The following is a 24,796-nucleotide window of genomic DNA, read 5'->3' as shown; positions in this document are numbered from 1 at the left end:
CAGACCTCTGTTCCAGCACTTGTTTCACAGTTACTGTTCTCATGCTCACACTGAATGGCAGACAAGATGTGCCCAGCCAGAAGTGTCTGGCCAGCTTGTCTTTGTTAAGCCGCTTCACTACACTCCATTGCTAAACCTGAACATGCCAAATCACCATCATTATCAAAATTCTACTCTTTGAATTTCTCTGAATGTAAACCCTGAGGCATGAGGGGAGGTATTGAAACAAAGCCCCAGAAGTCTAGTCAGAGGTGACACAAGCCTTTTCAGGAGTTGGTCTTGGTGACAAGGTCCGCGTGGCAAACTGGTTTGAGTACATGCTGGTGACACCTGTAGATGAAGCTGCAAGATGTAGTTCTGTATTCTGGGTAGGCAGGTAGAGCCTCCTCCTTTTCTGAGTATCAATAGAATTGTCCTCAGCCACCCTCTATAGACAGATTGTAGCTCAGTCCCTCACTTCAGAAGACCAAGGCATCTCTGCATGGTTTGGTTTTTTTTTTTGGTTGTTTATTTAATTCTTCTTCTTGGTGTGCTCGACCTTTTCATTTCACTGAGCACTAATAGGCTCATTTGTCCTGCAGGGGAAGAAGGACTTTAATAACAGAAGCAGTGAGGCAATGACCTGTTAGATGCTACTAAATCAGTTTATAACTTTTTTTTTTTTTTTTTTTTGCATTGGGTCTTGGGCATTTTCCAGCATATAGGAGATTTAGGTATTTCTCAGCTTGTTGAAAAGCAAATGGGCTCATAGATTCATCACTTGGTAGAGAGATGGAATTAGAAAATTCTGGGTGGTGATGGGCTACTTACAGAGACAGAGGATTAATGGAAGGCTGTGAATAAAGGATCCAACCAACTGCAAATCTGAAATCTAAGCAGTAAAGACAACTGACAAACTGTTCACTGAAATTGTGGACTTTCCATCTCTCCAGCCACCAACCCAAATAATTTTTTTTTCTCTGACTAAAATAACCTTTAACTCAGCTCAAAATTACAGACTGTATCTTATTTTTTGTTGCCTGTATTGCCTGTAGAAGGATATATATGACCCAATTGTCTTTTCCAACCTTAGAATTTATAGCAATGTCATACTGCATTCTATAGAAAGAAGCTCCCCTCTAGGAGAATAAAATGGCATTTTGTGGTTGGGATGGGCTTTTCTTGCTTTAAAAATGCAAAGAAATAATTTTTTAAATTATGAGATCTATAGCGGTAAGGGGTGACCTGGTTTCAAAGAATACAGCACGGCAACCCAACTCCCTCATGGGTCACTCGGGCCAGTGACACACGCAGACACCAATGTGGTGGACGGTCAAAGGCCTTTAATGTTACAATTCGGGGGGTTTTATAGATAGGGCTTCTCTGCGTCAGGAAGGGGGTCGTACGATGCTTAGCAAGGAGTGGAAAGTTACTGGTATTTCTATGTTAGAGGGGGTACAAGTTTGGCTACGTTCCAAGGGTGATTGATATCGGGGACAGAGGGGGGAGAGAGGTTTCTGCATCTCCGCGTGACATCCCGATATCTTGTGAAACGCCTGTCCCTGCCTGCTACAGAGATCTGAATCAAGTCATACGGGTTTTTTTTTGGAACTTACTGGAAAGATTTTAATTTGAGTCAGTTCAATAAAATTATAAACTTAATTACTTCATTTCCTTGACAGAACATTCCCAGAGAGATATTGTAGTTAATTTTGTTCTGTCATAAAAAAAAAGGTAATTCTACTCTGTAGTAAAAAAAGGGAGATTCAAATTCTTGTGTATATTTAAAACAAACAAGACTGCAATGACAGAACACTTTGCTCAACAGAAAATCTGAAACTTTCAAGTCTATAGAAATCCATGAAAAATTAAAATAGAGATTTCTTCTCTGTTTCTTCCATTGCTTTTAACTACAAAAAAATTTAAAGAAAAATGAAAAATTTTGCAAAAATTCTTTTAAAAGAATTTTGTGAATATACCCCAGTGGAGGAACCTTCTCTATTACCCCCTGTAATTGTTTTGTCCCCCAAAAATCTGCTTGCCTAACACACTCACCTGGCTAGAGTTAGAGATATATATTTTCTTATAGTCAAGAGGAATTTAATGTTTTTTTTTTTCTCCCTGGTTATTCTAGGGCTTTCAGCAGAAATTCTCCTTCCATAGTAAAGAGATTGTGGCCATCAGTTGTTCCTGGTGCAAGCTGGCGGTAAGTGGAAAATACTTCAGGAGACTGGGTTTAACTAGGAGTGATTGTGGGTTTTTTTGTTTGTTGGTTTGGTGCTTTTGTTTGTTTGTCTTTGTTTGTTTGTTTGTTTTTGTTTGTGTCTTTATTTTAATTTTTTTTTCTAAGAAGACATGGCCTAGGAAGATAATCTTTAGTTACATGTCCTAAATCTCCATATGTTGAAGGATTTGAAGATGATGGCGTTAGGAATATTGCTCCAGTTTTGGTACCATCACCCTCTTCTTGTTCTCCAGGCTTCTCTTTTTCTTTCCCTCTCTTCCAGTTTCATAACAAAGTCACCTGTTTCATGCTACATCACATTGAGGAGCCATGTTCCCTGGGGGCTCATGCTGCTGTCATTGTGCCTCCCACCTGGATCATTAAGGTGAAGAAACCTCAGGTAACTGCATGCTGATGTCTGTTTCTGAAGCTGTCTGGCTGTGCAGGGCCAGCCTGGCTTCTCTGCTTGGTCCTCCTTCACCAAGGCATGCTTGTTCAACCCTGCCTCCCTGAAACCCAGCATACATCCATGGTGGTTATGAACCTGTATCCTCCTTCCCCTCCATGAAGTCCTTCAGTGAATTTCCCTGTTTGGGATGATTAACAACAAATATGACTCATTCTGAGCTGATTCAGCTCAGAGTTGTTCCTGTGAGTTCAGCAAGCATACTGCAAGACATCCCTTGTGTGGTAGGCAGTCAAGCATGTTTCATTAAATAGAGCTGAGAAAATATAGGGAAAATCTTCACAAACATTCCCTTGAACTGCAGTAAGAATTGGCTGTGTCTGGACTGGCATCCCTCTGAATTTGCCTTTAATGGACATGTAAAGAATCAGGTCTTATTGCACCAGGGCTTGCACATTCAGCAGTAAACATACCCACACACTCATTGTTGCGCATAACAGGCATTGGACTTCAAAGCTTTTGTGATGGATGTGGTAGGTCTTGGAGAGGGAAATTCACTGCTGAACACAACCGGGAAAAAAGATATCCAAAAGAGAGCTGGTCAGAAATTAAAAGGGGGTTCACATCATGCAAGAATAATTTTTTCTTTGAAAGTCTGATTTTACTCCAAGTTGAGCTGAAAGAAACAAATGCTGACATATCAAGGAGTCAGAGATGCTGGTTAATTTTTTTTTATTTCAGAATAATATTCTTAATTTCAGTCCATCCTTAGGAAGTGACCTGGACTTTTTGACTCTGCCTTCTGTCTGTCAAGAAGAAGCTAAGTTCAGGCTGTAGCCAAGGCACTAGGACAGAAGTAGTCCATGAAACCAGAAAAAGGCCTAAATTGTGACACTGCCTTTAGTTCCAGTTTAGGGATGTGACAGATTTGGGCATGAGTAGGAAGCTTGTCGTTAAGGGCAAGGGCTAGAGGAAATACATGGATAGAGTTACCAAAAAAATCAACCAGAGGCTTCTGTTTCTCCTTTAGGCCAAGAGAGGCATTGCAAAATTCCTAGCCACCTCCGCTCTGAGAAAAAAGACTTTTTTGCCATTTGTAGATTTTCCCCACACTCTTCTCTCTCAGTCTCCTCTGGAGAAATACTTTTTCTTCTTTTGTTGAGGAATGTTTGATTCCTTGGCAGAGACTTAATATTCTTGGCTAATTTTCAGCAACTGTGTGGTGTTTGACAGATGTATCCATGTTTGACCTTACTAAAAGAAGCGTTTCTTCAGTTCTTTTAATTTTTATTTTACTTAATTTTTTTAGTAAAAAGGGGGGGCGGGAAACCCCAAACAAAACCCCCACCAAACCCTGATGTGTAATTTGCTTTTGATTTGGCTTTTGCCCAAAACAGGGTATATCTTCCCTACAATATTTGTGGAGAATTTGCTTGCTTGTCCATTTTTTTTAAACTTCACATTAAAAAATAAATCTAATTTAGGTAATTATAATTTACAAATATCTTTTAAATAAAGGCTTAAAATGTTAAGCCAAAAGAAAGTAGCTGTTAGCTTTGTGTGCCTGAGTCATGAACACAGAGAAAGTACTTGATTATTAACTTGCAATCACATCTCTAGTCCTTGAAATTCATGGTCAGTAGCATGCAAAACCTTATCTTGAGTAGCTGCAGCATCAAATAGATCAAAATTGTATTTAACACAGACAGTGGGTGCATTTCCATGAGGCTTCCTAATAGCACCCACTGGAGTTATGGGAAAATCATTACTTTAGAAAATAGTGATGCATCTTTTGGATGTGTTTTCAGATTTTTTGGCAGAAGTCTTGTTTTCTTATTTATTGTTTGCTTAGTAAATATTTTTCCTCTCCTGCTGTTTCTGGCCAGCTCTACTTCTATGTAGTATGACCCTCTTCACCCTATTGAAATATTTGGTAAACACTATGAAATATTCACATCACTTGATATGAGAGTACAAACACAATATTTACAAAATGATGTAATTTCACATTAAAAAAAATGAATGTGTAACCAACAATGTGTTTTTCAGATATTTCACAGTCAGAATAAATATGGCTAGAAGTTTTTTGGGTATAAAATATTTCCTCAGCTCTAATTAACTACTTACATTGGTCATAGACAATTCCTGAACTGAACTCCCTGCTCATACAAAATTGATCTAAGTGGTGCCTGCATCCTGTTTGTTTGTGGTTTCCTGGAAGTAAATAAGATGGCATTTTGTAGCAAAACCTTGCCCTGTTTTAAATTTTTTTTATTTTTTGACTGCCACAAAAATGGTTTTCCATGCTTATTTTTGTACAACATGGGTCACCACCTTTCAAATATTAGGCTTGCACAAAGACCACACTCTGTGTCTCCTTACCAACAATGTTGGGCTAGTCAAGCATCATGATGTAATTGGTGAAAAACAAATTTATGCTGACATCTATGGCCTAAATGGGGAGCTTTTGCTTCTTATAAGCAACCGATTTAAAGATGAAGAATATTCGGTATGGTTCAAACAGTTTTGGAATTGGTGGTAGCCCTGTGTGTAGTGACTGCCTTACATGAATGGAAAACTCCAATACCTCTTCCATGTTATCTGTAATGTGAGCCACTTCTGTAACTTTTCTACTGATTTCCAGTATTTCTGTATTGTTAGCAGTGCTTTGATACCAGCTCTGCTTTCCTGGGGTTCCAAACAATTCCACCTCCTAGTTTGTGAAGCAGGTCACCCTTGTTGACTGGTGGTATTTTATTATAGGTGAGGTTTGGTAGCCAAAGTGGTGTTATCTCTGGCACTGGACTTGATATATGCTTGTGTTGTGGGAGAAAAGTAGATGATAAGGAGGATCTGACTGATGGATTTACTGATTTAGTCTGTCTTCTGTTTGGGAAGACAAAGGCAGTAAGTTATTGAAGTAATTTGAAAATCAGTGTGCAAAAAGCCTTTGAAAACTGAGGATGAAGTGTTGTAAGGGAAAAGGTTGAAAGGTTTCATTGGGTTTATCTGAGGTAGGCCATGGCGTTCACACCATCCAAAACCGTACAAGAAGGACTCCAATTACTCTGTTCATCTACCAAAGCTTTCTGAGAGCTATACTGACCATTCAATAATATGAAAAATCTCTTTTGAAGATGGACAAACTGACATCCACAAAGGAGAGGTTTCCTCTCTAGAGGGAAGTTAGGATTTACTTATTGTGCCCATTTAAAGGTATGCTTTGCTATCAAGTACCTTGCTAAATAACATTATTTGTTTACAAAACACTCATTACCTTGTTCTGTGAACAAGATCTTATGTATCCATTTCTTCACCTCACTGTGCAAAGACTGCTGATTCTCTTTGGCTGTTACTCTGCTGCATGTTTGCAAAAAAACTCCTGTGTATGTCTAAGCAGCTTTTTGCAGTTCATCTGCTATGGACACGAGGTTGCAATTACTGCAGCAAAGCTTTAGGTTCTGTTGACACTATAGGTGTAGGCATGTTTGAAAAAATAAAAAAAAAGAGGTGAAATAACATTGTAGAGATGCAACATTTAGTGCCTTTTTGAGTATGGAAATGAAAATGGTTATAACCATGAATGGAGGCTTAGCCTTAAACTGTTTCCTTAATATAGTTGAATGCCTTTTCCCACTCCATTGTGGGAATATAATCCCCATTATAGTGGGATTTAATGACAACTACATTTAATCATTCTTTAAATTATTCTTTTCTATTTAGTCAGGGTTTTACAGAGCTGTCTTTACCCTTGTCATGTGTGTGAGCTTTCAGCACACTGCTAACATGAGTGTGGATAGACTAGATCTCCTCTCTGACCTGTGTTTTGCCCAAATCCAGGGAGAATCCTTCAGAGAATGCCTGAGGAACTGGGCTAAGGCCCCCATGGGAGGCAGCTGTGAATGTAATGCCCCCATAACTTTCTGTTGACATCAAGGCTTCTGCCTGCAGTCACTATTGTGTGTGACTACTGAGGTAGGGCAGCACAAGACCATGCAGATGGGATTGCTGATGCCCTTGGTACTCAGTGCAGTCTTTATGGTTTATCATGCTTTCAAGATATCAGCATAGGGAAGATTAAGAACTTATGAACACTTTAGGTGGTTTCTCAAACTATGGTTTAAAAGGGCAAATTCCTGAAATTGCTCTCCAGAGCTGTCTTAAGTATTTTCAGTAAGCAATAAGGCATGACTATTTCCTTCTCCAGGAATGCTGAGAACTTGGGACCTTGTGCTCCATGCCAGGCTTCTCTTTGTCTGTGTGATAGAGGGCAATGCCTTTAGGTATTTTAGTTAGATAGCTGTTAGTTTTTCTTCTCAAAGATGTGGAAGCATTAACTTGTGCATCTGGCGTGTCATACTCAAGTCTTGAAATTCTGAAAGTGGTTGATGAGTATTAAACAAGACCTAGTAGCTATTCCTGTTGATGTAGGATAGCGAGCAGGATTAAGAATAAACATTACTTTTTACAAATTTGATCATCTCTACTTGTTTAGTGGTACACATCTGATCAAGGTCAGGACAGAAGAGAACTTTCAGATGAGCTGAGTGAATCTTGCTTTCCTTCTTATAACCAGGAAAAAAAAATCCATGAACTTTCTTCTAATTCCTCATGCTACTTTGTTTCCTGGTGATGGTTAGACTAGAAGTTGAAATACTGCAAAAATATTTGGAGCATTTCCCACAAGACAAAATTTAAATTTTGGAAATGGTTAGGATTTCCTGCAGGTATAACTTCAATTAGTGAATTAAAATAAATTAAAAAATATAATAAAATTCCCCTTTTTACTGTTCTTATCACACCAGAACACCTTTTTGCTCTGTGTCACTGAGCAGACTGTCATCTGCCTGGAGAATAGCCTTAACATAAGTTTTATTTTAATAGGTTCTGCAGAAATACATGCACGTGTACATTTTTTCCTATGTAGTTAAGTGGTATTATTATTTAAAAACACAAGAAAAAAATCAGCCAACAAACACCTTCTCTACTTAAATCCTCAAAAATCAGCAATTCAGTTTGTTCCTTAGCAGATGATTGCACAAGTTTCTTGATAGGCTGGAACTGACTCTGTGGTGCCAGCATCATATACCATGGTGGCCTACGTTATGTTGAGTCATAATGGTTGCCAGAGCTAAAACTTGTTGTTTTCTTTCCTTAAAAAAAAAAAAAAAAAAAAAATCAAACAAAAAAACATGAAAAATACCTTATTTATCATGTTTTTTTATTACATCTTTATGCAGGTGGTCTCCATACCAGGAGACGAGCCTGATTGGGCAGGAGACTGGAGCCCCGAAGGGGAAACGGGCGTCTCCTACCCCTTTTGGGAGGGTTGGCAGGTACAACATGTGGTGTTATGTGAGTCTATGGGAGCATCTGATCTTTTTTCCCCCCTCACAGCGTGGGAAAGTTTCCAGTTCCAAAGCACCAGTCTGGTCTCCGTGTGTGGCTTTCTCCATAAACGGTGGTGTGGAAGTGTAAAGCATGCAGCGCATGTAATTTAAATCTCGAGCATGTGCCAGATACTCTTATCATTCTCCAAGTGGACATGCATGGAAGAGCTTCGTAAAGGGGCTCTCTCTGGGCCTGTCTTCTAAATTTTGTTTTGCTTTTCATGTATTCTTTTTTCTTTTGATGTAGAACTCCTTAAAGACTTCAACAAGGCGAAAGAAGAGAACGTCCTTTAAAAGAAAAGCCAGCAAAAGAGGAAACGATGTAGGTATTCAAGTGCTTTGGATATCATGCTCCTTTTGTTTGAATGTCTAAACACAGACTTAAAAGTTTTTGGGCTTTTTTTTCCTTTTTTTTCCACTGAACTGTTTAATGTGTTTTTCCCCTGGGAAATTCCATGATATTGAATTTGTTATTAGAAGAGATAAAATTCGTATGAAAAGTTTTATTTTCTGAGTTGATTTTTTTCAAGAAACAATGTACCACACTGTGTCAGAAGGACCATCACCTTAAAGAAGGTATGCTCCCTTGGGATGAAGACACTCAGCTCACACCCTTTTTTTCCACTAAGCAGAACAGGGGTGTGAAACTGGGGTTGTGAAACCCATGGTGAGTGCCCTCATGCAAGACTGTGGTCCAGATGTGATCTGTTTTTGGATGTCTTCTTCAGGGGATCTCGTATTAAAATTGGACCACAGAGAGAGAAAGCAGTTTATTATCTATTGGTTTATTTCCATATGTCTATAGAAAACCTTGCTTCCATATCCTCCCTAGTGGATTAATTATATAGACAAGCAGCCTCACGGGACAGGTGGAGAGAGACTCACCCCTGCCTAGCCAGGGCTCTCTGGTTCAAGTCTTTTCTTTTATGGTGGGAGACCCGCAGACCAGAAACTGGAATCTGTGTCTATAAAAGCCCAGGACAGTGGCCTCATTACTGGGCTCTGGGGTGTCCTGCAGGGGCTGGGGAGTAGGGACGCAAATAGTTTTCCCAAGGATGTGTCATGTTGGATCTGTGGCATTTTTTCAAAGGTGGGAAGGCAGTAAGGCCAGGAATTTGAGAGCAGATTGTCTGCAAATAAGTACTTATGCAACTTGTATGTTAGATGGAATTAATGGAAAAAGTAACTTATCTCATTCTGTTTTCCTTTGGAAAGACTGTTTGTATTAGAAATAACACTGTCTCTATTAGAAATAGCACTGTCTCTGACACATTACCAGTGTTGTGTGAATAATTGTGGGGAACAGGGTCAGGAGTAATCTCAAAATAATTTTGAAATAGTTGTAAACTACCCTCAGATGATATTTTCCCCTTATTTTATTCAGTTGTTTCAGCTGTATAAATTGCTCTAACTGGGCACCGCATTGACATGGCTGTACTATTTCCAGTACCTGAAGTAGTTTTGCCAGAGCTAGGTTGGGTCTTCTGTGTGTGCTATGCCAAAGAATCTTGCATCCCTCGTACTGAAGCTGTTTCTTGCTTCTGTTTCTCAGGATAACAAAGGCCGGCCTTTTGTGATAAAACCTATCTCCTCTCCGCTCATGAAGCCACTGCTGGTTTTTGTCAATCCAAAAAGTGGAGGGAATCAGGTAAGACTATCAGCTGGGTCTGGATTGTGAAGTTTAAGTTTAACAGCAGGGTTTGTGCACATGGCTCTATTTCTTGGCCAGTCAGATAGAAAGGACTCTCTGCCCGAAGAAGCCTGAAGACCTTCCTCAGAAGAGGTCCTTGCTGTGGAATGGCCTTTCTTCTTCACTAGAGTTGGATGACTGGAATGGATATTTGAATATTTGAGTGGCTGTACTCCTATCTTCAGATTCTTGAAAGGAATCTAAAATGACAGTTTGGAATTTTTCAGAAGATTTCATCTTTTCACAGGGAATTTAGGTTTCCAGTGAAGCCTTTAGGCTTTATCCAAAGAGTGGTTAACTTTGCTAGGAAAGGCTTGTTGAAATTACTGAATGTGAAATGACATATTCCTACGACATCTAAGAAAAATCATTAGTGGTCTTGTACCACAGAGACCAAGTTGCAGTGACTAAAATGCAGCAGACTTCTTCCTTAGGATTCTTGGAATGAATGCTTACCCAAGTGAATATTTCCCTGGTTCTGCCACTTTTTGAATATCAAATAGTTGGAGTGCCTTTCCATAAACAGGGCCTTGTAATAGGAAAGACTGGTGTAAGATACAACAGAGGCCTATAGAGCATGGAGAGTAGTATAGGCACTGCTCATTTTCTCCTCCATTAGAATTAGAGAGGATATCAAATTCAAAACAAAAGGAAAAAGCTGGTTCTTTTTACAGTCTGTAGTTCAGTGAAAAACTCCTTCCATTAGGATGTTGTGGATGCTAAACATTTACATGGGCTGGAGGAGATATTTGCAACTGAAAAAATGTGAAGTCCTGTACCTCCCTCTGGTTCAAGAGTTCTATGAACTGCACACAGCTGAGACTGGAGGACCTATGGCAAACATCCCATTCATTTTTTCTGTTCTTATACCTTTTCCTAGGTACTGTGACTGCTATTCTTGGGAAGAGCAGGGAAGGTGTCAGGCAGAAGAGCCATCCCTAGGAAGGGAGAGCTATGGCAAATTCCTGATGTGTACCCTCAGGCCATGTCTGAAAGGCATTCTTGAGTTAGAGTACAAGTTCAGCCCACAGAGTTCTTAGCTCCCTGCTACTAGTAAGAGATCCTGTCACTTTATGTGTGGGCAGAACGTGAAGGAAGGGATTTGAGTGGGAATATGAACCTCAGAGTTTGAGAAAACAGAAATTATACCTTTAGATGGTGGGCTGGCCACACTGCATAGAGTGAGGGACCATTGGGGCAGCTGTACCTCACAAAATCCTTGACTCCTGCTTCATTAGATGGAAGAGGTTACAATGATGATTGATCATCATGATGATGGTGGAGGTCACTGTCATTGCTTGGGCATTGGGCAGCACACTGTTCAATGTGATGGAGATTTTGGCTACAATCTGGTTCAACTTCTTCTGTCATGGATGAGGGTGAGGTGGGATAACAGAAGTTTCTTCTTGTTGCAGGTGGTGAGAAGCAGGAGAACAGGTTGCTGTGGGAGATGAACCTTTGGTCTGACCCCAACTGCCTGTTCTTATGGACCATTAGTGATCTGTGTTGTTGGAATTGGTCTATATGCCTGCATGTGCACCTCGTCCTGGACTGCTATCCTACAGAGCAGTCATTTGCTATGCCACTTTCTAGTTTGTCTTCTTGTTTTATGTTGGCTTTATAAAGCACAGAAAAAAAGAAAAGCAGTTGAAATACAGTGAATAATGCACACTATTATTTCCAGTAATCATTAAACTGCTCATAACTTCCCTTCCTTTGATTTTTCTTTCTTGCCAGGGCACCAAGGTTCTCCAAATGTTTATGTGGTATCTGAATCCACGCCAGGTCTTTGATCTCTCTCAGGAAGGGCCGAGAGATGCGTAAGTACTTGAGCCCTCATTGCTGGGCACCCTATTTCTGGTCTGGTCAGGAAAACAGGAAAAGATCCAACTTGGCTGCATTACTGACTGTGTGAGGTTTACATATCCAGGGTATGGTAGAAAGGGGAATATTCTATTTGCAGGGTGCCCTGATGAAGGAAGGAATGATGAATCTGACTCCATGTTCTCAGAAGGCTAGTTTATTATTTTAAGATTCTATATTATATTAAAGAATACTATACTAAATGATACTAAAGAATACAGAAAGCATACAGACAGAAGGCTAACAAGATAATGAAAACTCGAGACTCTCTCTAGAGTCATGACACAGCTTGGCCCTGATTGGCCAATGAGTGAAAACAACTCACAGCGGAAACCAATGAAACAATCACCTGTGGGTAAACAATCTGCAAACACATTCCACACATGAGCACAACACAGGAGAAGCAAATGAGAAAAGAATTTGTTTTGCTTTTTCTCTGAGGCTTCTCAGCTTCCCAGGAGAAAAATCCTGGGGGAAGGGATTTCCCCAGAAAATGTGAATGCCACAGAGGAAGGGCTGCAGTGAGGGCTTTTGTGAGAAGAGGTCAGGAACTGCCTCCATGTCCAGATAGAGGTAGGTCCAGATGGCTCCAAGGCTCACTGAGGATCCCAATGCCTGACCATTCCCTAATGAATGAGCATTCCAGCAGGGAGAGGCTGCCTCCAGCCTGTGACACCATAGCACAGTGCAACTGTCCCTGCTCACTGAGTAACTAACTCAGCTTAGCCAGACAATAATTGAAGTCCAAACCTCTTCCAAGGGAGAGAGTACCTCTCTTTAAAGGGCTGATTTTTGCTGCCAAGGGCTGAGAAACCATCCTTCTGTGGTACTTGACATGGGCATACTGGCTTTTCTTAACCATCTGTTCAGAACTACTTTCATTTGTAGATCTGCTTTGTATGTTTTTGTAAATGATATTATTATAACTATTTTACAGTAATAATATAAAATCAAATATTTGCCTGTAGAAGAGCAGTCCAAGTGTTTCCTATTCAAGGCACCCAAGCTTTTTATTTTCCTGCAGAAGCACCTGCACTGCTCTTCTCTCATGATGTTTAGAAGTTTTAAGTTAGACATATGTTTTTCAGAGCTGTATAATGGGGAAAAGGAGCGTTAGTTTGTCTGGTCATTCAGCTGTCTAGATGTGAATGTCCCCACCTTCATTAGAAAATATTTCATTATGGCTTTCTGAAGGGTGCAACTGAAGAAGCAGGACTTCAATGGGTGCTTTTTTTGGTCTCTCCTGTTGATATTTAGATCACATATCCAGAGAAAGAACTCTATTACATATTCTTGCCTTCTGTGGTGTTAAAATACTAGTTGAAGAAGCTGTCACATTATACAAGACTCAGAAACGGTAGCTCAACAAGTCATGATGAGGAACATTAAATATTGTTTTAAAACCTCAGTGTTTAAATTTGTTTACTTTAGGGTAAGAGAAATATGAAAGATTTTGACCTCCCTAGAGGGAATTTGAAAATCTGGGAAGATGCTAAAGTGATCAAACACTTGTCAGGAGGTGCTGCCTGACATGGAGGAAGGCCTCATTTCACATCCTAGTGGTTTTGCATTTCCACCTCTACTCATATTCTTAGTAATGAATATTTGAAAATGCAGTAAGTGGTGGTTACACTGTCACTCAGCAAAATGCATTAAAAATGTCTGCATTGCTGTTCTTACATTTTTCTCCTTTTTCCTCCCTTCTCCTCCCTGGGCAGGCTGGAGCTGTACAGAAAAGTGCCGAACCTGCGGATCCTGGCGTGTGGCGGGGATGGGACGGTAGGTGGCAGGGACCTGGCAGTGCCATGGTCTTTGGCCAAGGGATTAAACTCCTCACAGTGGTGGGTTTCCCACCTCACCCTGCCTGCAGAGGCACGGAGAGACAACATATCTTACACTTGTGAAATCTGATATTTGTTTTTCAGTTTTCTGTGTGGTCTGGTCTGTGAAGATATAAGGCCAGGTTCTCATGTCCAAAGCTCACTTTCCTTTATGCATAAAGATTTTGTACAGCTTAAAAGGAATAAAAAATAACTCTGCTGGTCTCCTGTCATTATATACATTAGGTCTGAGGGTTAACTTAGTGTCTGGGAGCCATTATATCTTAATTTCTGCTCCTTCCTGCTAGACCCTGGCAGATCCAGGTTCAGTACTTTTCTTTACAAGACAATTTCTGTGTTCCTGGATAAGTGAATGGGGTCAGGTCTTGAAAGGGTTTGTGCACCTTCATTTGGAGAAAAACTCTGCAGCTCATGGTCTGAAGGTCATGAGTGGTAATGGAGTTATAACTGCATTCTCTTTCCAGTACTTCAAAATATTTAAAATCTCAGTCTGTGACACTGAATGCTAATACAGTTGAAAAACTGACCTTTAATTGCTAGGGGCTCAGTTCTTCAGCATGCATTTGATGGCAATTTTAGTAGTAAGTATGGTAAGGAAAATGCATTACTACTCACAAGATGCAGTGATTGGACAGAACATATCTATATAGATGTTTAGGGCATGGAGATGTGGTTGGTTTATTTTGTAGAGAGCTGAATCCCCTCTCTTAATTCACCTTGGCTTGAACTTCTGGGGAGATTTTTGCAGCTTTTGTGTGTTCTTTTAACACCCCAGGGGTAGGGATATTAATATCAATGTGTCCCCTGCAAGAATGAAGAAAAAAAATCTGTGATAAGACCACTGCCTTGCTGGTACGTGAGAAGAAAGACATGACTGTTACTGACTGATGAACTTTTCCTTTAAACATGAAAGGCAGTCCTTTAGCCGGAGGCATCAGCTGCAAAAAAGTATTTCCATCTGTTTTCTTTCCCATCTGAGGAAAGGGGAAAAAAGATTATCATTAAGATATTAAAAGAGAAAAGAATACAGCTACATTAAATCAGCCCATCCTATTTCCCTTTGCTGCACTGTGCGAGAGGTGGCAGCACCTTCTCATTAGTATGAGCAGCACTCCACTGTTACCTCTGCTGCTGCTCAGTTTGAAACAAATTAATATCTAGTTATTCCCAAAGCCATTACATCTAGAAATGAAAAATCTGGCTCAAATGGACTTAATGAATATGCAATGAGACCAGATGTTACCTCTCATTATTGAGGTGAATCAGAACTTTATAGTAACTTTTCCATTGTCACTTCAGGGCGGAAGTGGAAAGCTTTCCTTTCAAAGTAGTCAGGAGCTATCTGTTTACAGGGAAATTGATAGCACGTGTCATCCTGGATTGTGCAACTAATGTACAAGGTTTAGAAGTGACCTCAAGTTAAATAGCAACATTGTGCTTATAAATGGCAATTTGTTCATCAGTTAAAAGCATTTACAAAAGTGGTGGGTATTTTGATGTTACCTGTAGCAGTGGGCTGAAGCACAGATGTGTGGATTAAGTCAGTGGCAATGACAATGACCAACTTCTTTAAGAAGTCCTGGCCCTACTGATGTTATCTTGACTTTTCATTCTGTCTCCTGTTATCAGTGCAGAAATATAGATATTTTGAAAGAGAGAGGATTACTTACCTCTGAAAGCCCTTTAAAGACCTCAGTATTTTTGGTGACATCCAAGGTCATGAGAGCTGTAAGTACTTGAGATGTCTGTTGTCAGACAATGAACTGAAGTAAGGGGATCATATCCCAGATGAATGCTTTAATAATTGGACAATTGGTTATGATAAATAGCTGTCTGATAAATGCCATTTGTGCAAAATTAAATTTATTTCGAAGAGACTTGGAGAAAGAAATACCCTAGAATACTAAATAGCATGGTGGTTTCTGTATTTATCAGGCCACCTCCTCTGCAGTTCTTCAACCTCCAGCTATTTTTCCTGATGACCATGTTATACTGGGTGCCTTTTGTGAAGCTACTCTGGTTTGGATTGAGAATATCTTTGAAATCACAGTAATATTAGCTGGGACAAGCAAAATTCAATCCAGCTGTAGTCAGGATTTAGGCTTTCTGTCCTATTTAAAAGCTCACATTTGCAGTAGAAGCTGCATCTTTGAAAACGGGCAACAAGAAAAAAATCTTCTGGTAATTTTTATTAATTCTTTATCTAAAAATGCAGCACAGGTTCTTCACTATTTTTTTTTATAAGTGACAAGTAGTTTAAGGAAGACTCCTCTGTTTCTGCAGCAAGAATTTCAGTCATCAAAAGTTTGATAACTTCTTTAGCAAAAATTCTTTGTCCCTTTTGAAAATTATCATTTAATGAGAACAAAATGATTTACAGTAATTTGTTCCTTCTGGCTAGATTTCTGTTTGAAAGCTTTATGTAGTCCAAAAGAAAGATAGAAGAAATAGCTCTCTGAAATAACTAATAGCTTAGGATACGAAAGAGACAGATTCACTCTTCCAATTCAAAGCCTCCACCCCTGAGCTGTAATCTGCGTTTTGGTCTAGTCTTTTATTCTTTTATTAGGTATGTGTGTGTGTGTATATCTGTATATTTTGTATATAAATATATAGATAGATAGATATAGATATAATGCCTTGTACTGGACAGGACTAAGGTCTCTTGTATGGGAGAGGGAGACTTGTGAGCAAGTTCATGCTTGGCAGGACAAGTTCTGAGACACCATGCTGTTTTAATGTGTCTCTCATTTTCTTTCATACTGTTTGTCAAAGGTTGAGTTTCTTTTGACACAATGGTAACTGAAAAAAAATTACCTTGAATTGTCCATATTATTCTTCATTCATTTCTAGATTTCCTTTACGTGCTCTTCTCTGTAAAAAAGAATATATGATCAAAATATGTCTTTTTGCCTATAACATTCCTAAAGGTTCTCCTAATTTTCCTTTTTATAGGTGGGCTGGATCCTGTCCATCCTCGATGAGCTGCAACTCAGCCCCCCACCTCCTGTGGCTGTCCTTCCGCTTGGCACTGGGAACGACCTTGCCCGCACCCTCAACTGGGGTGGGGTAAGGACTGGCTGGGGTACCTTTATGTGGGGTTCTCAACTTGCTGCTCAGATTTAGTTCGGCAGGGTGGAATTTCCTTTTGGCTAAAATAGCAGGCAGGGCTGTGTCCAAGGTTTGTTTCACTCTGGCAGAATGGTTTGCTTCAATTTGCAGTCTGGGATTTTGAATTACTAATGCTGTTGTTGCAATAGAAGTGTATGTAGGTGCATCTGGTATTTCAGGCCAAGTAACAAGGACAGTAAACAGGCTTCTAATTTAAGCATAATTTAAACTTTCTCTTTGTTTATCCTTTACTACAGCGCTGGGCTTATTCCAGGAAAGGCAGATATTCTTTTAATTCCTCTCCTTATGGCCTTACTTTGCCTGCCCTAGACTCAATAGTCACTTATTAAAATGCTTGATCGAAAATTTATCGAGGGTTTTGGGCATGTGTGAAAGGAGGGAAGTTTGTAATTGGTAACTTGATTTTTTTTCACGATCCATGGCTGATACTCTGGTCACTCTGCTGTCAGGGTTACACAGATGAGCCAGTGTCTAAGATCCTGTGCCATGTAGAAGATGGAACCATTGTCCAGCTGGACCGTTGGAATCTCCAGGTTGAGCGCAACCCTGATTTGCCCCAGGATGAGCTGGAAGATGGGGCACGTAAGGTTAGAGCCTGCTTTTTCCCATGGGAGCCACAGAATTCTTATGAACTTCTTTGGGTTACACTTTAAGCAGCATGGGTGGGGAGTTCTGCAACTTTTAAATTTTTTATTTGCATCTCTCCCTTTGATTCTTTTCATATGTCAGTGATTCCACTGAAAGGCATTTATTTGGTGTTTGAAACACCCTGGCATTGAACATTTATATCAAAGATTAAACTCTGGGAAAAAATCCCTAGCATTTTATCAGAAAGGTCATTGTTGCTTTTCTCTAGTTGCGGGAAAACTGCCATCCAATCCCCAATTAGACAAAACTAAAAAGAGGATGTAAAATTTAATTCCTTAGGATTTTGTTAATGGATACCAGCTGTTTCCTACTTTACAGCAAGGTGTAGTGTATTTTTGTATTTAACTTCTTTCTATGTGGCTCTCCATGTAATCTCCACTAGTGTATCTTGGTAGTTGAAGAATGGGAAAATTTTTGCAAGGAAATCACATAGTAATTTATCATTTGGACTGGAGATGTTGAAAGTACTACAAAACTAAAAAAGCCTCCCGATTCTGTGAGCCATTTTCTTCTTCTCAGTTATAATTTCCAGCTTATCTATTGGATGCTACAGTTGCCTCTCTACAGCCCTACTGAGTGTGTGAAACGAAGAAGAGGCCAGATGTGTGCCTGCCTGCTTCATGGGTCCTCAATAGGATTAGGGCTTCTTTGGGACTTGGCTTGCTCCAGGTTATATATGGAGTGAGAAGAACACAGCTGGAGCTTCATTTGCCATGCTGAGCTTGAGGAGCCAGCAAAACCTTTGAAAATCTTTGTGTTGGTGATTAGTTAAGTGGTGCAGCCTTATGGGGAGTCTAAATGACAACATAAGGAACCCTCTGATGTGTTAACAAAGATACACATATGATCATAAAGCACTGTAGGTCTATTTGTGTTCTTTGGGCTCTTGTATCTGATTATTTTCCACCAGCCATTACTAACCTTCAGAGCAACCTTCTGCTTACATTTCCCTGACATGTTCCGCTTTGTTCTTTGTAGGTTTCCATGATGAGCCAAATTTAAATAGTTAAACCCTGGTGTGTTGAGAAATGTTCCATTCACATTTCAATGTCTCTTTATTATCTAATTACAGCTTCCCCTCAATGTCTTCAATAATTACTTCAGTCTTGGATTTGATGCACATGTTACGCTGGAGTTCCATGAATCCAGAGGTAATAGGAACTTTTTATTTCCTTAGCCTTGTTGATACGTACGAGAGGAAAAAGTGATTGTGTTATGAATTTCCAAGGGACTTCATGATTAAGAAATGAAAAAAGTACAAAGACAACTGTGATGTACTGGAGGAAGAAGGCTGAAAGGGAAGCTTTACAAAGTGTTAGATCTTGCAAAGGAGATAATCTATAAGTCAAGTGTGAGTATGGAAGTGGAGGGAAGGGAAGAGCCACAAGACTGGAAGTGGCAGGAATAAAATTATGTTCTCAACTGAACAGCTGTTACCTATGGATCAGTATACCACACTCTGGACTTGGTACAGACCCAGAATTCTCTATGCAAGTTAAAGGGTTCAATGTCCACCAAAGCGTCGGGAATTTGAGCAGCTGTAGCACCTTGTCTGTCCCCTTGCCAGTGGCAGCTATGCCACCCTGTACAGGCTGACAGGTGGCTTAAGGACTGATATGAGCAGCTTTGCACTGATATGAACAGCTCTATCTATATGGTTTAGGCAGGTGTGCTTGTAGAAACAAACCTTGCTCAGGTGTCTGCCTTCAGCTTTTGATTATTCCAGCTTCATATGCAGGTATTTTTTCTGAAACACAGCCTTCCTCATAGTCACTGTCATACTATCAGAGTGTCATTTCAAGATGAAAAGATAGCACTCTAATGTCAGGCTAAATAAAGAGCAGAATACATGATGGAATGAGCTAATGCATATTTTATGATGTTTAAGACTGCTTCAAGCTTTAGGAATAATAATGAGGGGCCACAAAAGGGCACAGGAATGAAATTATGACAGCTGTATGCATTTTTTTTTATGAGTGCATGTCACTCTGCATTGCTAATGTGACTATGAATATACTGTATAGATTAAATGCATGGCTACTTTCTCATTTAATGGAGGCATTATTTAATAATGAAGTTATGGAGCCCTATAAAGGATGAATGTTATTCTAGACATGCCAGGGTTTTAAAAATTTACATGGGTGAAAAAGCACTTGGCAGAGCAAGCTGAATGTCTGAGTTTGTATGGCCAGGAGAGCTTCTGTAGCACAAGTCCTCACTGCTGGTGTCATCCTCGTCTTCTCAAATGCTAAAATATATGAATTCTATGCATTTTAGAAGAGGAAAGCTTATAGGAAAGCCTTGAAGGTGTTGTTGGTGTGTGGTTGTATTGTTTTTCATGTGGAGTTGGGGTTGTTCTGCCTGGAGAAGAAAAGGTTCCTGGGAGCACTTATTATAGCCTTTCAGTACTTGAAGGGGATTTATAAGAAAAATGGGTCCTGTTTCAATAGCACAAGGGACAATGGCTCTAAGCAAAAATAGTGTAAATTTGGACTAGCTATAAAGAAGAAGTGTTTAACAATGAGGGTTGTCAAACACTGGCACAGGTTGCCCAGAGAGGTGGTGGGTGCCCCATCACTGGAAACGTTCGAAGCTGGATTGAATGAGGCTCTGAGCAACCTGGTCTAGGTGAACATGTCCCTGCCCATTGCAGATGGCTGGACTAGGTGGACTTTAAGGCTCCTTCCAGCCCAAGGAATCCTGTGGCTTGGTGAATTAAGCAACGCAAAGCAGATTATGATTTTATTTACCACAGATGATAATCCAGAAAATTTCTTAGCAACGGTAGCAAAATGTAAAGTACTTTCACAGCTATAGCACTCGTGCTCTTCAGGTAATTGACTGCATGCAATTTCTTATGTGGAACTATTGTAATCACATATAGTATTAAAACAAATTAATATCATGCCTGAAAACCAAAATAAGATAAATTGATATGAGCTCTCAGCCAACAGGACACTTAAAGCACTAGATATTGGCCAGCTGTTATATTCAGAATAAGCAGTGATTGCAGTATCTCAGAGGAACCTATATATTAATGTGATCTTTTCCATGGCAACCTCTACACTTTTCTTGTGACTAATTAGATTGAGAGTTGAGGATTGGATCCAAGTCTGATGTATTTAGCTCTGCTTTTTGGGAAATGTTCTGTGTACTGGCTCTTTCCAACTTTCTCCGTTAGTATCCTTATGCTTTGGTGGAGCATGGAAGATGCAATTTACTTTATCCCTGCTGACATGCTGTTTGATCCCCCAGCTGTGCAGGACTGGTCATTTGCAGGAAACTTCCCCACTGCACACAGACAGAGTCTAACACATTCCATTTTTATACTTCTTTGATGGTTTAGGAGGAGTGAGGATGGAGTGAACTTAGGATATGCACTCAATAATTCACTTCTTCTAATCAACCTAAGGCTCTATTTTCCATCACAGAGTCCTTCCTCCCTACCCGTGCTCGTCTGTGTTGGCAGAAGGAGGACCAGGGAGGTTGAGGGACTGCTGAGTCCCTGACATCAGAAAGGTTCCTTTTCCTGTTCTAAACTGGGGCTTTAGTTAGGGGGAGCGTTTGTCATAAGATCCATGTAAGTTCCAGTGCTGTGGTGTCTGCTGTCTGGAGCCATTAGGGGTACTCACATGAGAGAATGTGCAGCACAGGCACCAAGCCTTCAGAAGCCTTCTGCTGCTTAGCATGAGGTGTTTAGACTCTTTGCAAAGAGCTGTGAGCTCACTAAGTGAGATGAGATTGACTTATGCAATTAAATTCATTGTTTGAAGTAGAAGTGGCCCTGGCTGAGTTTGAATCACCTGTGACACAGCAACAGATATAGTAATTGAGCCAACAAGCAAATCAGAGACCTCAAGCAGCTCGTTCTTACAAAATGGAGCTGTATTTTGTGAGATGTAGTGGCTTTCAAGAGAACTGGAAGTATTGTTTTAAGTGGTCATTTGAGAGGTAATTTGGCTGTATCCACACTAAGGTGATGTTTTAGCCAGAAGGACTGCCTTGGTAGTTTGATGTTTTCACTGGAGAATCAACGAGCCAGGGTGAGTACCTGGCACTAACACTGAATACAGGCTCAGAAGGGCTATTTCTGGAATCTCTAGATGCCACAAACAAGGAAAGCAGTTTCCAAGGAGGCTTAAGGATGTACTGTATTCTGGGAAATGTGCCTCATATTGGGAGATTAGGGGAATTCCATTTAGCTTATTGGAAAGAGGGTTAAGAGGTATTTAATCACTGTCTTTAAGTATTTACTTGATGAGAAGATATCTGATAGTTGAAGGCTCTTTAATCTGACAGGGAAGTATAACAAGATTTAGCAGTTGGCGGTTGAAGACTGAAAATTTCAAGATTGGAAACCACCACATTTACATTAACAGTGAGAATAATTAACCATTAGAGATACATTACTACTAGACTTAAAATTCTCCATCTCTTAGAGTCTAATCAAAATGAAATGGGTTTCTAAATAGGTTTTAGAGTAACCAATTCTCTTTTTCGTTTATTTTTCTGCAGAAATCTTTGGGTAGAAATGTCTATTCCTTAGTAACTCTTTAACACATCAGAATTTAGGGGCTATTTCATCTTGTAATTTACTAATGCTTTACTCCTGGTTCAAAGCATGGGTTATTGTTCCATAAATTTCTAATAATTCTTACAGTTTTGTTCTCCACTGTTAGAAACAGAAGTCTAAAAATTCTCTTCTATCATAAGATGAATAGTCAGAGAGGTGTTAAAGTAACTGATTGAATTCTTGTTACCTCTTTGCTCTATTTTCACACTCTACAAGAAAAGGGAAGAATTCAATATCAGTGTTTGAAATCTGATAGCAGAGAAAGGCACAGATGGGGGACTCACACATGGAAAACATATTTATGGTAATATTTTCTATGAGTGATACTGAAAGCACTGTAGTGTTGGCAGAGAATGTGAAGATATAATGAAGTCTACTTGTTTCATTAGGGTGTTCATACTTTTTTTTTCATCCTTTCACAGAAGCAAATCCAGAGAAATTCAACAGCCGATTTAGAAATAAAATGTTTTATGCTGGGGTAAGTACAGATTTGTCTCACAGAACGATGTTAACTTAGTTGTTTGAATGTCTTTTTAATCACCTTCCCCCTCACTTTCTCACATCAGGAGCTCATGCCAGTTTATTCTGCCTGTTAAAATTTCAAGTGCACTCATGCTGTTTCTGGCAGTGCCACACACAGGTGTCTGTAGGAAAGAGCTTGTGATACTGTTATTATACAAAGCTGGGCAGATGAGAAAAGTGCCACTCCTTTGGAAACAGTCCTGGTCATATCTTGGTCCCTCTGCTTCTGGCTCATAAGCTTCTCAAGACACTGCTCTGCTTCTTTCAGGGCTTGGGAACTGCATTGGTACTGACTTTCCTAGAGGAATTCCCCAAATTTTGGCCTATATCTTTGTAGCTTTGAGGAGCAGTCTTGGATGTAGGGTGATGGGGAGTGCAGGGCACCAATGAGATATTTGGAGTGATTCATGATGGGTGAATATGTACATATAATTACCCACTTGTGCATTCAGGAGGAAATGGACAGCACTTTATTCTAAAGCCATTAAGAGTACACACTAGTTTGATAATGAATGGCATATAATGTATTTCTAGATGATAACACCCATGCGCCCTAAATATGGAAACAAGTATGTGAGCAAGAATTTGTGCTTAATGGTTCAGGATACCATTGAACTTGGGTGTTCAAGGACTTTTTTTCAGTTAAGCTCTCAAAAGCAGAAGTATCACAATTTAAAACAATACAATCAAATAATGTATTTTGAGAGAGTAAGTTTGACCAAAGGATGGCATTTTGGTAATTCGCTCTGTGGAGGGATAAAAACTGGGGGAAAAAAAAAAGAGTGGAAGTGTTGACAATTCCTGCACTGATCTCTGTTGCAGGCAGCCTTTACAGACTTTCTGCAAAGAAGCTCAAGAGATTTATCCAAGCATGTTAAAGTTGTGGTGAGTATAAGAAATTGTGTCATAGCGTTGTGGGAAGGGGGGTGGAGGTGGAGGTTTGGAGGGAGAGTGAGGTGAGAGTTTAATGGCTCTGTTACTTTTCAGTTTTGAGCATGACATTTGCAACACATTCCAAGGAAAGTCTTGGGAAAGTTTTTACAAAGCAGCAACACTTCTCTTGTCTGTGGCTCCATTCAGCAATTTCTCTGTGCTCTGTCACTTTGGCTTTGTAGTGTGATGGTACAGACCTGACTCCAAAGATCCAGGAGCTGAAGTTCCAGTGTATAGTGTTTTTAAACATACCCAGGTAAGCTCAAAATGGATTCTTGAAGTTATGCAAGAAAAATAACAATAGTTTTCAAAAGACACCTAACAGTTTTCCTAGGCTGGGTGAATGTGCAGGAAGCATTTTCTCACCTCATTGAGAGCTGGCTCCTTATAATGCTGTTAATGAGCTATGCAGAATGGCATCAGAGCTCAGCGTGCAGCAAAACCATTCCTTAAAAAGTTGAGTATCCTGATACAGTAGAAATGCTTAACAAGCACACTTCAGAAAGCTGTGCATCTAACCTGCAAACAAGTTATTAAAAGGACAGATTGTTGCTATAGGACAAGAAATAAAATGACACAGACACGCAGCTGTTCAAGGTAAAAAAGAGGGAAGATTAATTTCTGACTCTAACATTTATAGATTTCCAAAAGGGACAGTGGATTGGAGGATGATAGTGCCACATCTCCAATGACACTGGACAAACCAACAGTCCATCAAATTTTTCCTTCTCTATAAAAGAATGCAGAACAATAAGTTATTTACATAAAGTGCATGAGAAAGTTTGTTAAAGAATGTTAACATCAGAAGGCTTAGAAAATCTTAAAAAACAGGGCGACATCAGATATCTGGTCTTTTGCTTAATTAGAGTCCAAGTGTGATAAAAAGGAAAGGGGAGGAGGGGACAGAAATGGAGAGAGGGGAAGGATAAATATTTTAGCAGTTAAGGAATACCAAGCTGCCGAAAGAAGTCACAGTTTTAAACATGTTACAAGGAGTCCTTAATAAAAAATAAAGCGGAATTATCAAAAGTTGTTGGTCTCCTGTTCTCTAGAACAGTAGTCTCCAAATTTAATTTAATTGTGCATTTCTGTCAGTAAAAAGCTTTTAAGCACTGCCTCAATAATGTATATTTATAAATTATATACATGTAACTCTATTCTAGTATTACCAAAAAATGTATGTTTTTAATGTTTGCTTTCTTATTGAAAGTAAAAGTCATAGTTTTCTTCATACACTTTGTCTTGTCAGTTGTGAATTTTTCTTGCATGTACCCCACTTTGGAGACCATTGCTTTAGACAACCTCCTACTTTGCTCCGCAGGCAGTCCCAAGCACTTAATCTTCTGAGTCCTTCACTGCAAGCTCATACTTGGTGTCACCTCTCCAAAGTTCCCCCTTCTATCCCTTTCAGATCACTTTTACATCTATTCTTTGATGGTAGAAAAGAGACATGCCTCAGCTGTATCTGTTCCTGCTTCTTATTTCTCCCTGCCTCCTCAAACTAAGCAACTTTTTGCATTCCTTGTGCTGAGCTAGCAGGGAGAGGGGAAAGAGGGGCAAAACAGTTTTATGACTCAACAGCTTACCAGCAGGAA

The 24,796-nt window shown here is 39.7% G+C and overlaps 1 protein-coding gene across 1 annotated transcript in view; it reads left to right on the top strand.

The window, feature by feature from the left end:
* Positions 1 to 24,796, top strand: part of LOC102037395 (diacylglycerol kinase iota-like) — a gene marked incomplete at its 3' end in the record, with an annotated part of 114,999 nt that overhangs the window by 55,805 nt on the left and 34,398 nt on the right. The window contains exons 7-18 of the mRNA XM_031061424.1: positions 2,114 to 2,185; positions 2,487 to 2,603; positions 8,247 to 8,321; positions 9,552 to 9,647; positions 11,427 to 11,509; positions 13,271 to 13,331; positions 16,349 to 16,462; positions 16,975 to 17,112; positions 18,246 to 18,324; positions 22,169 to 22,224; positions 23,091 to 23,153; positions 23,384 to 23,457. Coding sequence (XP_030917284.1) covers positions 2,114 to 2,185; positions 2,487 to 2,603; positions 8,247 to 8,321; positions 9,552 to 9,647; positions 11,427 to 11,509; positions 13,271 to 13,331; positions 16,349 to 16,462; positions 16,975 to 17,112; positions 18,246 to 18,324; positions 22,169 to 22,224; positions 23,091 to 23,153; positions 23,384 to 23,457 — 1,028 coding nt within the window. The remainder of the gene's footprint in view (positions 1 to 2,113; positions 2,186 to 2,486; positions 2,604 to 8,246; positions 8,322 to 9,551; positions 9,648 to 11,426; positions 11,510 to 13,270; positions 13,332 to 16,348; positions 16,463 to 16,974; positions 17,113 to 18,245; positions 18,325 to 22,168; positions 22,225 to 23,090; positions 23,154 to 23,383; positions 23,458 to 24,796) is intronic.

Source organism: Geospiza fortis, unplaced genomic scaffold, assembly GCF_000277835.1.
Source record: "Geospiza fortis unplaced genomic scaffold, GeoFor_1.0 scaffold8, whole genome shotgun sequence".
Lineage (NCBI taxonomy): Eukaryota > Metazoa > Chordata > Aves > Passeriformes > Thraupidae > Geospiza > Geospiza fortis.
The sequence above is the reverse complement of the archived record's forward strand: the minus strand, read 5'-3'. Positions and strand labels throughout refer to the sequence as shown.